Source organism: Doryrhamphus excisus, linkage group LG18 (assembly GCF_037039965.1).
Source record: "Doryrhamphus excisus strain RoL-2023G ecotype Guam linkage group LG18, RoL_Dexc_Guam_v1.1, whole genome shotgun sequence".
Lineage (NCBI taxonomy): Eukaryota > Metazoa > Chordata > Actinopteri > Syngnathiformes > Syngnathidae > Doryrhamphus > Doryrhamphus excisus.
Window position 1 is genome coordinate 15978094 of NC_136374.1, and position 14434 is coordinate 15992527.

General features: G+C 39.5%; 1 protein-coding gene across 2 annotated transcripts; it reads right to left on the bottom strand.

Moving 5' to 3' along the window:
- Positions 1–2133: 2133 nt before the first annotated feature.
- LOC131105938 (leucine-rich repeat neuronal protein 2) lies at positions 2134–12376 on the bottom strand. Of its 2 annotated transcripts, none has more exons than XM_078798670.1 (2): positions 12126–12376; positions 2134–5138 (listed from the first exon to the last, which is right to left on the bottom strand). In XM_078798670.1, the coding sequence occupies exon 2, from the start codon at positions 4796–4798 to the stop codon at positions 2588–2590; it is 2211 nt and encodes a 736-aa protein (XP_078654796.1). In that variant the 5' UTR covers positions 4799–5138; positions 12126–12376; the 3' UTR covers positions 2134–2587. The 2 variants fall into 2 exon arrangements, with proteins under 2 accessions (XP_078654796.1, XP_078654795.1); XM_078798669.1 differs by having other exon boundaries at positions 2134–5141.
- Between the last annotated feature and the right edge of the window lie 2058 nt (positions 12377–14434).

Below are 14434 nucleotides of genomic sequence, written 5' to 3' on the forward strand. Positions count from 1 at the left end.
GATCCAACTTTTCTGTTGCTTCATTTTTTTTTTTAGGAATTTTTTTTTTTTTTACCTGTTTTCCAGGTCGGTTGTCACTTTTTCTACTTTCTTTGAGCTGATGAAATGACACCTTTCTGGTCCAGGAGGTGGACAAAACCCACCAAATACACATCAGGGGTGCTGGCAGGATCTAAAGAAGGCAAGAAATCCCACTTTTCTGACGCTTCGTTTTTTTTTTTTTAACAGTTTTTCAGGTCTGCGACTGTCGTTTTTTCTTCTTTCTTTGAGATGTTTAAATGAACCATTTCTGGTCCGGGAGGTGGACAAAACCCACCACACATTCATCAGGGGTCCGGGCAGGACCGAAAGAAGGCAAGAAATCCCACTTTTCTGACGCTTTGTTTTTGTTTTTTTATTTTTTTCGTTTACTAGTTTTTCAGGTCGGTTGTCGCTTTTTCTACTTTCTTTGAGCCGTGGAAATGACACATTTCTGGTTCAGGAGGTGGTCAAAACCCACCACACATTCATCGAGGGTCCCGGCAGGACCCAAAGAAGGCAAGAAATTCCACTTTTCTGACGCTTAGTTTTTTTGCCAGTTTTTCAGGTCCGCGACAGTGTTTTTTTCTACTTTCTTTCTTTTTTTCTCTTTTTTTCTGGTCGGCTGTCGCTTTTTCTCCTTTTCTTTGAGCTGTTTAAATGACATTTTTCTGGTCCGGGAGGTGGACAAAACCCACCACAAATTCATTGGGGGTCCCGGCAGCACCCAAAAAAGTCAATAAATTCCACTTTTCTGATGCTTTGTTTTTTAACCCGTTTTTGAGGGTTTTTTTCCAAATTATAAGGATTTGCTCCAAGGCTTTATTGCATTTTTTTTTCTACAAAATTGTCCTTGGGCATAAACACGGACCAGGCTCGTAGAGCTAGGAACGGATCAGGGTTTGCATCCTCTCTCTGAGGAAGGAGGTGTTTTTTTTTCATCCTAACTGCATGAATGCCTGGAATTTCGAATGCGATTGCTGGATGATAAATTGTTATATTTAATACTCATAAACAGACTCTAGGGACGCACATTACTGCTATAACTGCATTAAAAAGCCATTTTACATAATAGCGGCACTAGAGATGCAAACATTTACAGTCCCTTGCCACATCTTACTTCAAATTTCACTGTTTATCATAGTTTGTAAAAATATATTAATACATAAATCACACTATTTTGTGATTGAATGCAGGTTATTATTATTAAAAGAAAAACATATTGATGCCCATTTTTATGCCTAAATTAAGCATTTTAAAGCATAAACGTTGCTAAATAAATAAATATGTAGTTTTGTACACTGGTCACTAGGTGTCAGTAATGTTATGGTAACAGTAAGATTTAATCGCCAGAATAAAAGGCTTTTATTGCAGGTTTGAATTATTTCGCAACAGGCACAATAATCCTTAATTTAAAAAAAACGTTTGCATCCATAACCCGAGCCAAGCTAAAACTCAACTCTGAACCCTTAAATGTCTTATTTACTGTATTTATGTCTACTGTATTTGGTATAGTACTTTTTCCAAGTATTCATACCTACCTGATATATTTTAATAAGAAAATCTGCCTGTGTGTTCTTTCGCCTCCGCGTCATCACGATTTCCCTGTTTCACTATCATAGTATAAAAAAAAAATACAAAATATATTAATAAAAATATATTAATACATAAATCATTCTATTTTATGATTGAATGCAGGTTATTATTATTATTAAAAGAAAAGCATATTGATGCTCTTTTTTTTGCCTAAACTAATCATTTTTAAGCATAAATGTTGCGAAATAAATAAATGATAAATGATATGTAGTTTTGTACACTGGTCACTAGGTGTCAGTAATGTTATGGTATAATCGCCAGAACAAAAGGCTTTTATTGCAGGTTTGAATTATTTCGCAACAGGCACAATAATCCTTAATTTAAAAAAAACATTTGCATCCATAACCCAAGCCAAGCTAAAACTCAACTCTGAACCCTTAAATGTCTTATTTACTGTATTTATGTCTACTATATTTGGTATAGTACTTTTTCCAAGTATTCATACCTACCTGATATATTTCAATAAGAAAATCTTCGCCTCCGCCTCATCACGATGGTAATAAACGAGATCAGTAACAATTAAATGAAATTTTTTTTTATTATAATAGCTGAAAATAGAATTTGACACAATCACATCGAAATAGAGGAGGATGAAAGAGGAAGTTTTGTATAGCAGTACGAATAGTAGCGGATAGTAAGTGTTACAATCCAGTCCGAGATACTGAGTGCTAAGCATCCATCACTTTAACGTACGAGAACAAAACAAGCAGCTTTTTTTTTTTTTTTACTTTTCGGTTTATCGACATTTGTTTCATCTTGCGTATGCGATGGTTCAAGTCCGTGAAACATTCAATACATGTAAATGTAAGCTTCTCGTTAAACATTTGTCTGTTGAAATCCACCCGGTCGGAGTTGAAGTATCCTTAATAATGTTAATGATGCTGTACATATTTTATAGAAAATAAATACAAATCTTTTCCCATACTACTGCGACTCGCCACATATTGTGTATTATCGATTATTATTGACGAGCTCAGCAATCGTGATGGAATAATAGTTTCTCGCTCCGCTTCTCATCGCTTCCTCCGACGATAAGTCCCTTATGACTTTTCATTTCCTGGAAAAAAGCGCCGTTGTGCTTTCCGTTTTCCCATCCCTGTCCGCCATGTCCGCCATGTCCGACCATCAGCATCAGCATCAGCACGAGTATCATGATCATCGTAGCCGCGGTGGACGCCATCTCAGGGCTGAGCCGCAAGCCGCCCCGAGTCTCCGCCGCCTTATCGGTCCCGAACGAGACGCACTGAGTTTTCCTGCTCGCTTTACTTCTCCGACTGCCATGCTTAGCTCCGCCTCCTTCGTCGCTTCCCAAATGTAAACACACTCTGTAGAACGTCTCTGCTTGCAGGTGCGTCACGTTGAAGCTACGCGTGCCCGCCAGGATCCGTGTAGTGAACGCCGGAGCGCTCGCATCCGAGCTAACGGCTTGCCAGGATAAACGAGCGGAAGGGAAATTTCGTTTATTTTGCCAGGAAACGACGGCGAAGTGGCCGCCGACTTCCACCAAATCCAGTTTAGAATCCGTGATTAACGAACGACCCTTGAAGTTGGAACCTAGTCTTCTCTTTCTTGCGTTCACCTTGCCATGCACGGTGACGGTAACGCTGCGTGTATCGGCGCCCAAAGCGTTCTCAGCGACACACGTATACAAGCCGGCTTCCTTCAAGGTGACCTTTCGGATCTCCAGAGTCCCCTCAGGTGAGAGGTTGTAGCGTTTGGAGGCGGTTGCGTTGCCAGACGCAGGTCCGAGTCTCAACCCTGATGGAGTGACCCAGTAAAGCTGAGGATGAGGATCCGCGAGAGCCCGGCAATGCAAAAGCAGCTTCCCTCCTTCTTTGACGCCCACGCTGGAGGGCAGGGACGCGGTGGGAATGGTCGGGATGCAAACGGCCGACATCTCCCTGGAGGACACATCCCTCACCTTACGAGACTTAAGTTCCCGGGGTTCCGAGCACAAAGTCGCTTGAGGTTGAATGAAGCGTACAACCCGAGATGTTCCCGAGTGGGACGCAACCTGCGCCGCCCAGTGGAAGAGGCAGTCGCAGCGAAGCGGGTTGGAGTGCAAGCTGACCTCCTGGAGCTTCGGAAGGGAGAGCATGACGTGATGGTGAAGAGCGCTGAGAGCGTTGGTGTTCAACATGAGGCTCTCGAGCCTGCTCAGGTGATAGAAAGCCTGCGGGTGAATGAAGGACAGGCGAGGGTTGTTGGTGATTTCCAGTTTGGTGAGCTCAGGGAGGTTCTCCAGTGACGCCTTCTCGATGGACATTAGCTCCTCCATGTTGTTCAAACCGAGCTCCTTCAGATGGACCATGTCTTTAAAGTCACCTGTTTCGATCAGTTTTATACGGTTCTTGTTTAAGTCCAGAAACTTCAGTCCTTTTACCCTCTGAAGAGCTTGTGTAGGAACCTTAGTGAGAAGATTGTCATAGAAGGACAGGCTCTCCAGAGCGTCCAAGCCATCCAGAGCATTATCAGCCAAGCCTCGTAAACCCATACCGCCGAGAACCAGACTACGCAGGGACCTCAAGGCTAAGAACCCCTTCTCAGGAAGTGTCTCGACAGGGTTTCCTCCGAGCATTAGAACTTGAAGGTGCCGCAGATCTCCAAACCACTTGGGATCCACTGTGGTGAGCTTGTTGTTGTTCATGTGCAGACGCAGGAGGGAGTCGAGACCGGAGAACGCTCCGGGCGAAATGGAGCTCAAGTCGTTATGGCTGAGAAAGAGCTCCTGCAAAGCCGGCAGCGAGGAGAAGGAGGCATCTGGAAGGTGGCTGAGATGGTTTTCCTCCAAGTGTAGCGACAGCAGAGACGACAGAGCCAGGTTTTGCGTAACCGCTCTGACACAATTGAAGTGATTCTGCGAAAGGTCGAGATCGGTGAGGTTGGGGAGTCCGTGCAACGCCGCCGCGTCCAACACGGACAGATTGTTGCCCTGGAGATGCAAAGTGTGCGTGTTTAGCGGCAACAACCATGGCGGACTTGTCAGTAACTGGTCATTGCAGTCCACAGTGGGAGCTTCGTGGTACACGGAGTCGGGCGAGAACCACGGCTTGATGTGACACACGCATTTTTCCGGACAGGGCACGTGCCATGGCAGAGCTTGGGGCAGCATGGCCGCCGCCCCGAGCGTGAAGACCCCGACTAACACACACAGGAGACACTGCGAGCGCAATAGCATCAACATAATCTTTCTGAGGAGGTTTTTGGTGATAGATGGGCGATATGGAGACCGTCAGGGTGTGCGTGAAGACGCTAGCGTGTGCCTCAAACGCATCGTTGTCATCACCGGTGTGTGGGAAACCTCAGCCAAGGAAAAACGCTTTATCATGTCGATAACGATCTAAAAAAAATGTGTCGTCTCTTGGGATGGAGCTCAGCTGTGTGACGCCGCCTCCCTTTACTAACAACTTTAATTGCAGCGGTGGAGCATGATGACGGTCTTTTTGTTGTCACGCCATCAATCTCACATCCTGGCGGCGGCGGCGGCGGCGACGGCGGCGGATGGACGGAGGACTTCTGGCTCACTGCTTTGTCACACACACACACACACAAAAGAGAAAGAAATAGAGTGAGAATCTGAGAAATGGAAAATAGCTGAAGCTAATCATGCGTTTAATTCACACAACGCTTTTTTTTTCGAAAAACACACACAGTGTGGCTTTTCTTGTGAACCCGTCACAAAGCCTCGCCGCAGCCGTATCGTATAAAGTAACAATAACATCACATTTCATTACTCGCTTTCACCAGGATTAGATTTACCTTCAAATATCAATAGTTAGATAGAAAAACACCTTCTTGTAGTGATGCTAATTATTATTGTTGTTGTTTTTTTTTTTGCAAAGTATACAAAGTAGATACTACCTAGCGAAATATGATACAGCTAGCAAAAAAAAAAAAAAGCAGGATTAGTCTCAAACATGCGGCCCGTGGGCCAAATGTGGCCCGCAGGACACTAGTTTGAGGCCCCCGTCTTGATATGAAACTTTAATGTTTAATGATATGGATGCTGTATGGTATCATGTACCCAGGAAAAAAATATTACGTTTGATTAATGTTCATGTTAAAGGTTAAATAACTGTTAATAGTTATCCTCCCTATCTGTGTGGAAGTGGTAAGTTTTTGGCTATTTAAGTTTAAAGGAAATAACTTGAAGGAAACATATTTTAGGCTATAATTTTCCCCAAAAACCAAATCATATGAAAACCAGGGCGTTAGAAAACTGAGATTCCACTTATAAGAAATCCGAAACATATTTTAAGCTATAATTTTCCCAAAAAAACAAATCATATGAAAACCGAGGCGTACCTGGAGAAAACCCACGCATGCACAGGGAGAACATGCAAACACCACACAGAGATGGCCGAAGGTGGAATCGAACAAATGGTCCTCCTAGCTGTGAGGTCTGCGCGCTAACCACTCGACCGCCGTGCCACCCTAAATGTTATATTGATAATAATATTACGTATTGGGATCCAACTTTCCACAAGACTTTGGACCGCGTCTTTAAGAATGTTGGCCCATTCATCCAGAAGCATGTTCGCCCACAGTCTACGGCAGGGGTCTCAAACACGCGGCCCGCGGGCCAAATGTGGCCCGCAGGACACTAGTTTGAGGCCCCCGCCTTGATATGAAAGTTTAATGTAAAGTTTGATATGGATGCTGTATGGTATCATGTACCCAGAAAAAAATTATTACGTTTGATTCATGTTCATGTTAAAGGTTAAATAACTGTTAATAGTTATCCTCCCTATCCGTGTGGAAGTGGTAAGTTTTTGGCTATTTAAGTTTAAAGGAAATAACTTGAAGGCTACCGTTTAGGTCGCTAGCTCTCTAGTTTGCGAGTTAGCATGTGTCTCAAGACCCTGCAGTTGCGCAATATGTTGTAAATAAAAAGAGTATAAATGTGACTATAGTCGTGTTTTGTCATGTCTACAGGGCTCTAATAATGCTTTGTTCATTTTAATCTGAAAAAATAATTTGTCTACCCACCAACTATATGTGGTTTCTTAAGTTTTTATTATTTGATGTTTTATTATTATATTTATTTATTTATTACTGATTGATTGATTTTCTTTATTCTTGATTTGTTTATTTATTTTTCATCTTATTTTGTGTAGAAAAATAAAAAGTAAGATATTTGAGAACAGTGGAATGTTTTATCAGAGCTTTTCTTGTAGAAAATTAGAACCAAAGCGAAGTTTTTAAATTTTTTGTTTTTAATAAATGCGTTTTTTTTTTTTTTTTTTTTTTGGAAAACCTGATGCGGCCCAGTCTCACCCAGACCCGAGCTCCAGTGGCCCCCAAGTAAATTGAGTTTGAGACCCCTGATCTCGTGCATTGTTGCCATAGAAACACCCATCCTTGCTCGTCCCTTACTTTTAATTAGTTGTGGTCTAATCTGTGCATCATTTGATATACCGTACAGTATACACCGATTGTACACCTCACTGATTTATCCGCTGCCTACATTTCCACTAATTAAAATGTCCTTCGTGTATGAATGCGTCTTTCATACCTTCATTTGAATTATATCATGCATATTTGCAGCACCGTGTATTTGACGTTAATTAAAGAAGAAAATGCGCTGCTTGACTCGAATGGGTAAGATATTATTTTCGGTTTTGAAATAAAAAAAAAAAGATCCTAGTTGAAGTCATGGTTACAAAAATGGTGGGAATTTCTGGTGGGAAAATTATATCACAATACATACATTTCTGCTTTTTAAAAAGAGTTACTGGACTGATGACATTTTTTTTAGACCAAATAAACCACTGTTATGATAATATACAATAATAAGAATAAATAATATACCACAGTGATATTTACAATATTTCCTTTAAGATGTCGTCTTTCACTCTCTAAAGTTGTTGAATTGGTGTTTGTGTATTTTCTCACAGGAAATTCCTCATGTCTGTCAAACGTTTGCAGCATTTCTTAATTTCGACTATGTTACTTTGCATCCACTCAGCAAGCTAAGCTTTTTTGCTGTGTGTATATGCTAGACAAAATGACAAAGAAGAGGTCTCGCTCTGCTCGCCGTTGTTCTATGAAGCGTGTAGGTGATGAACCAATGCAAAGATGAAATCTCTTCAAACAGACATGAACATGCACATGGCAATAAAAATGGAGTTGATTTTCCTTTACTGGTAGGCTAGCAGTTAGCCACATGTGGCTCATTATAAAGAACTGTCACCAACACTTCACAAACTGTATGAAAAGGCAACAAAGTTGGAGCAGCTGACCAAAGCCACATTTGTTGTACCGACAGGAGACCACTGGACAGGAGTAAGCAGCCATAACTACCTTGAGGTAACAACTTCTGATGGATGATAGTTGGCGGCTGCACTGGGGGGTTTTTTTCATGTTGCTTTGGCGTGGGGGATAATAAACAAGGTTACCACTATAGCGACAGACACTACACTGGTTGAAATATGATGGCACACATGCACTGCTCAGCAAATAAAGACAGTGTATTGTCTTTATTTGTATAGTTCTTCAAGTTTCAAAATGTTGGTATGGTCTATATTTATTTGTTCAAACACCATACTTGTACTAACTTTATCTCAAAACTAAATTCAAGCCTATTATAGTACTTCAATAGATAAAGTCAACTTAATTAAACCCAATGTAAAAGTAAGATTAATCATGATTAATTGCATGCGGTTAATCATGATTATCACACAGCACGAGTATATGTGATTAATCATGATTAATCACATATTGCCACATGTGATTATATGTGATTAATCATGATTAACCACATATATAAACTTGTAATTATATGTGATTAATCATCATTAATCACACACAACAGCTTGTGTATATGTGATTAATCTCGATTAATCACACATAATATTCTTGTGCTTATATGCGATTAACCATGATTAATCACATACCGCCGCATGCAATTATCCACACATCAACTTGCGATTATATGTGATTAATCATGATTAATCGTGCAGCTTATCTTGTGTGTATGTGATTAATCATGATCAATCACACAAATTATATTGTGGTATATGTGATTAATCATGATTAATCACATATAATCACATGTGGTTATATATATATTAGGGCTGTCAATTGAATAATCAAAAAATGTAATTGTGATTAAGCAGAATTTGTCCACCGTTGATAGCAATCGCACATAGAAACATGTTTTTATCTCTTTATAAGAATGGATGCAAATTTCCAATTTAGTGGTAAATTAGTGATTTATCCGATATGCATCTAGATACACAGATTAAGATTAGGGATTCTCCAATGGATCGGGCATCAATCACTCAATCATCTCTGGCTTGAAGCAAGTGTCAAACCCCAAACAAATATGTCTGCCGTGTTTCTGAAAGCGATATTCATTTTACACCCTGCAAAGTATGCCATGACAAATACCTTGTCGGGGTATCATGTCAAAAATGTAATTTCCCCTTGTGGGACTAATAAAGACATGCTAGGTTATCTTATCTTAATATATGTTCTCTTGAAAAAGTAACTAAATTATGTTTTGAGTTTATGGTTCCATTTTTCATATCATACAACCAACAGCAGGGGTGCAACCAGGAAATCATGTTTGGCTTTATAACCTTTTCCAGACTTTTCTCACACACGTTTCAATTTATTTCTCCCTGAAAAAATAATGTATTTTAAAAAACTGCATTTTGTGTTCAGTTGTGTTTATTGCGATCAGATAAGATAAGATTTTTTTAGTAGCAAAAACATCTTTGCATCTCACGTTCCCCATGACGACAGACGGTAAACATGGTTGATGCCGACTTTGAAGACCTTTATACCGTCTTTTCCACCATTCACTCCCAGCATGCAGCCTCTCCACCTCCATATTTTTGCCGGGATATCGAATTATTGGACATAGAACTACATTTAAACATTCCAGGTGATTGAACGAGCGACGCAAAGTGAGCGTTTGTGTGACGACGCATTTTAAGTCAATATCATCACAGCAGCAGATCATTTCTCCAGAGGTTCTCCTTCCCCTTTCCATCAACCATTCACTTTCATCTCCATGCACTCATCCTTTTTTCCACATGCAACCTGCTCAATAATGCATTCCTCATTTAATTTTTGATGCCCCCTACCGTTTTTGTCTTTTGCTCTCAAACGTCAACAATGTCGGCTTCAGAGTCGTGATCTTCAAGCGTGCGTATGAACGCTTTTTTGTAACTTATACCGGCTTTTAAGTCGTGTAGCGCTGCAAGAATCGCCGGGCTTCTTGTCTTCATCCCTTTTTCATGGCCCTGAAAGTTTACTATCATGGTACTCATGAATTAGCATACCTGGCAACACCATGCATTGGCTTACAGTACTCTAGCCACAACATTAGGAACACCTGCACAATCTGCATTAAAAAAATCTGCAGATAATAATTCTGCACTGTCAAAAGAGGTGATAATTATATAATATACACCGCATCACAGGGGCACGGTGGACGAGTGGTTACTGCACAGGCCACACAGCTAGGAGACCCAAGTTCAACTCGGACATCTTTGCGTGTGTGCGTTTTCTCCGGGTACTCCGGTTTCCTCCCACATTCCAAAAACATGCTAGGTTAATTAGCGAATCCAAATTGTCCATAGGTATGAATGTGAGTGTGAATGGTTCTGCTTCAAGGTAGCAGCTGTACCATTACACCACCAGGAATTTATAGATGTGCAGGTATATTCTTCCACTTTAGTTTTTGGAATGTGGGAGTAAACCGGAGTACCCGGAGAAAACACTGAAACGCTGAATTTGGTTGCAATTAGGCTTTTATTTGTGGATTTCACCACAGCTTTAAACTTCATCCAGCCCCACACCAACTGGACAGTATGTTAAATGCAAACAAAACGAAAGACAGGGCATTTACAGTATTTTCTGGACTATAAGCCGCTTCGGAGTATAAGTCGCACAATACTTTCCTATATATAATTTTATATAATATAATATAATTTAATTAAAAAATAGATTTTTTTATTTAATTTAAAAAAATAATAATTTAATTTTAAAAAACAATTAAATTTTAAAAAAATAATTAAATTAAAAAAAACAATTAAATTAAAAAAACAATTAAATTAAAAAAAAATTAAATAAAAAAAAACAATTAAATTAAAAAACAATTAAATTAAAAATAATAATAATTAAATTTTAAAAAAATGTTAATTTAATTTAATTTTTGTCACTTACCAAAGTACTCGGTGATATGAGCATCCAATGCCATAATGGGTACCATAGTAAGTGTCAATATAGTGATATATATAGCACATCATGACTGGTTCAAGACTCTTCATCCTTGTATTTAGCAAACATCAACTGCTTGTATTGTTTCTTGAATTGGCTCATCGTTGTGCATTGTTTGATTTCCTTACTCAATCCATCCCATAGTTTGATTCCACATACTGAAATGCTATGGCTTTTTTAACATAGTCCTAGCATATAAGTGTTTCAATTGGTAATTGGTTACCAAGCTAATTGGTTATTTTTAGCCTTATGCATTATTTTAGCTGTTTGAAGATGAACTTGTATTTTAGAAATAAGGAGTTAGTATGTTATCTGTAGGCGGCATTATGAATTATCCTTACTGACCTTTTTTGCAGTACATTTAGCGAGTGAAGATTGCTTTTATATAGTTATTACTCCATATTTCCCATATTCAGCTACACAAAAATAAACATGAACAGAAAAGATGTCCAGTGTTTATGTAACATAAACACTTTTTTTCATTTATAAGTCGCTCTGGAGTATAAGTTGCAGGAACAGCCAACCTATGAAAAAAAGTGCGACTTATAATCCGGAAATTACGGTATACATTTTGTAAAAACAACAACTCTATAGTATTATTTATGGTAACAGTCTGTTTTGTTGATGCCGTATGACCATGCATAACCTTATGAATTTTTCAGACTCAATACACAGCTGATTAGTAAAGTATAAAATGATTAATGCAGGATACACTGACCATCTCTTATACATCTAAAAGCACATCTACAGTAAAAGTGATCTGTTTTCACTTTTTAACCTTATATCTCATCTTTGTGCTGTTTTCGACTGAAAGTGCATCGCTGTTTTGCTACTTCAGTAAGGAAAAAAAAAAAAAAAGTGATAGAAAATCATGCTTTTCCATGAGCAGATTGCTAATCATTAAATAAAATCATATTGCTCTCGGTGCCGTCTGCTTCCTTCAACTCCAGAAAGCTAAACATCCGAATAGCTGAAAGGAATATGGAGATATTCCCATGCAGGAGTGTGGGATGCTTTGACAGAGATGGAGGAGCTGGATGCAGATTGTGCAAAAAAAAAAAAAAAAAGAGCAAGCGAGAGAGAGCGAGAGACGCATGATGATGCAGGCTGTTGCTGCAGACACATGTATGCACAAACTTAGCTTTTATTTCTCCACGGCCAACAACAAGCCTCCATCTTTAAGCCATTGACTCCGTGTGAGCGTACATGCATCCGCGGCGACGTTTGTACCCCGTGAGCGAGTGAGTACTGCAAATAATCCCATCAACACATTTCCTTACCCGAGCAAGAGGAATCACTCTCTTCAGTCTTCGGTCTTGTTGTTTCCCCCCCCCCACCCTTTTCTCGTCAAACGCTTCCTGTGCTGAGGCTCTTCTTCTTGTCTCTCAGCCACACAATTAAGATTCTTGAAATATCACATCCCTGCTGCACTGGAGATGGAGACACCATTGGCACAGGATTCCTCTCTCTCTCGCTCTCCGTCTCTCGCTCTTTCTCTCTATCTCGCTCTTTCTCTCCTGCTATGTGAGAGAGGTGCTGGGCTCTGCAGCAGAGCTTCTGTCCTTCTCATCTCGCTTGCCTCACTCACTCCCTTCTTCTCTTTCCCTGTGTGACACACTGATGGAAAAATACTTGCACGGTGGTACAGTGTGTTGGCTTAGGTTGGGGTTCTAGTAATGAGTTATGCTATTGTGTAGTATGGGAGATATATGGGACATACTTAATTCATGCATCACCTTATAGAATACAAGCAGTTGATGGTCATACGGCATCCACAAAAACTGGTTCATAGGTTGGCTGTTCCTGCAACTTATACTCCAGAGCGACTTATAAATGAAAAAAGTGTTTATGTTACATAAACACTGGTTTATTTTTGTGTAGCTGAATAAGCATTGTGTTAGCATATCTAACACAATGGAAATATGGGGTAATAACTATATAAAAACAATCTTCACTCGCTAAATGTACTGCAAAAAAAGGTCAGTAAGGATAATTCATAATGCCGCCTACAGAGAACATACTAACTCCTTATTTCTAAAATCACAAATACAAGTTCATCTTCAAACAGCTAAAATAATACATAAGGCTAAAAATAACCAATTAGCTAAAAATGTCATCCAATACTTCTCTACAAGAGAGGAGAAATATGATCTCAGGGAAGAACTACATTTGAAACACTTCTATGCTAGGACTACGTTATGCTAGTGCTATGTGGAATCAAACTATGGAATGGATTGAGTAAGGAAATCAAACAATGCACAACAGCTGTCCCAGCACATATAGACAAACAACCATTCACACTCACATTCATACCTATGGACAATTTGGAGTCGCTAATTAACCTAGCATGTTTTTGGAATGTGGGAGGAAACCGGAGTACCCGGAGAAAACCCACGCATGCACGGGGAGAACATGCAAACTCCACACAGAGATGGCCGAGGGTGGAATCGAACCCTGGTCTCCTAGCTGCGAGGTCTGTGCGCTAACCACTCGACCGCCGTGCTCGCCCCTAACACATGAACCCGAATGACCAAATTCAAATGTTTTGCAAGAGTTGGAAAAACTTACTTCCTGTCTTGCTTCTATACGTATAACACAACAGGAAGTCCATGCATGTACATGATCACATTTTCCTGTTTCTAAAGATATGAAACCGCAAGTCTGCAACGCAAAGCTACCATAAACATCCTTCAATGTTGGTAACGGCGAGCCACTCAGACGCCTTTAAAGCATTTAAACGGAAACGAGCCGCTACAGTAAAAGATACAATAAAACTCGCACGAGCAGTAAAAAGGCAATTTCCTTTTTTTTTTTTATTTCATTGTTGCAGTAAACCGAAAAAGCCAAATGAAATGAATGTTTGATTTGATGCACGCAATAAACATTATCAAACGTGCTCAGACGGTTTGAAGCCATTTGGATGGCAACCAACCAGAGTCTTCGTCGGTTCAAATGATGCAGGCAGCCGAGAAAAGCCGCTAGCGGGCATGAATTTTTTATTCAACACTTTGAGCGCTAATTAAATGATGAAGTATGAAAATGCAGTTTGTGTATTGTTTGGAAGAACTCCGGAGGATGAAAGCATTTTTTTTTTTTTTTTTGTGGTGTGATCCATTGCAGGTATTGTAGTACGTGTTCTGGTCGGATGATACTTCCATTTGGTGGTAATTACTAACAGAGTACTGCGTGGCTGGTACATGTGATTGTGTTTCATAGAATGAGATTGGGTTGTTGTTTTTTTTTCCTGGGAGAATTAGCCTGAAAGCCTGAAATGAAACACGCTCGTATGCTGCATTTCCACTCGCAACCTGCTGTTTTATTTTTTATTTTTTATTTTTTATTTTTTATTTTTTATTTTTTATTTTTTATTTTTTATTTTTTATTTTTTATTTTTTATTTTTTATTTTTTATTTTTTATTTTTTATTTTTTTTGAGAAATGAATATGTGTACTGAAAGGATGCACTGAAAAGAAAAAAGGAGTAGGAGAAGCAGAAAATACAAATTCTAAAAGCCCAACAAGTGAGTCAAGTAAGGTAAAAAGTACAAAGCATTTTTTTTTTTCATGCTTTAGGGCTAATCTTTTTTGTG

Coding starts and splice junctions, on each gene's coding strand:
- LOC131105938 (XM_078798670.1), bottom strand. CDS start 4,798: ATGTTGATGCTATTGCGCTCGCAGTGTCTCCTGTGTGTGTTAGTCGGG.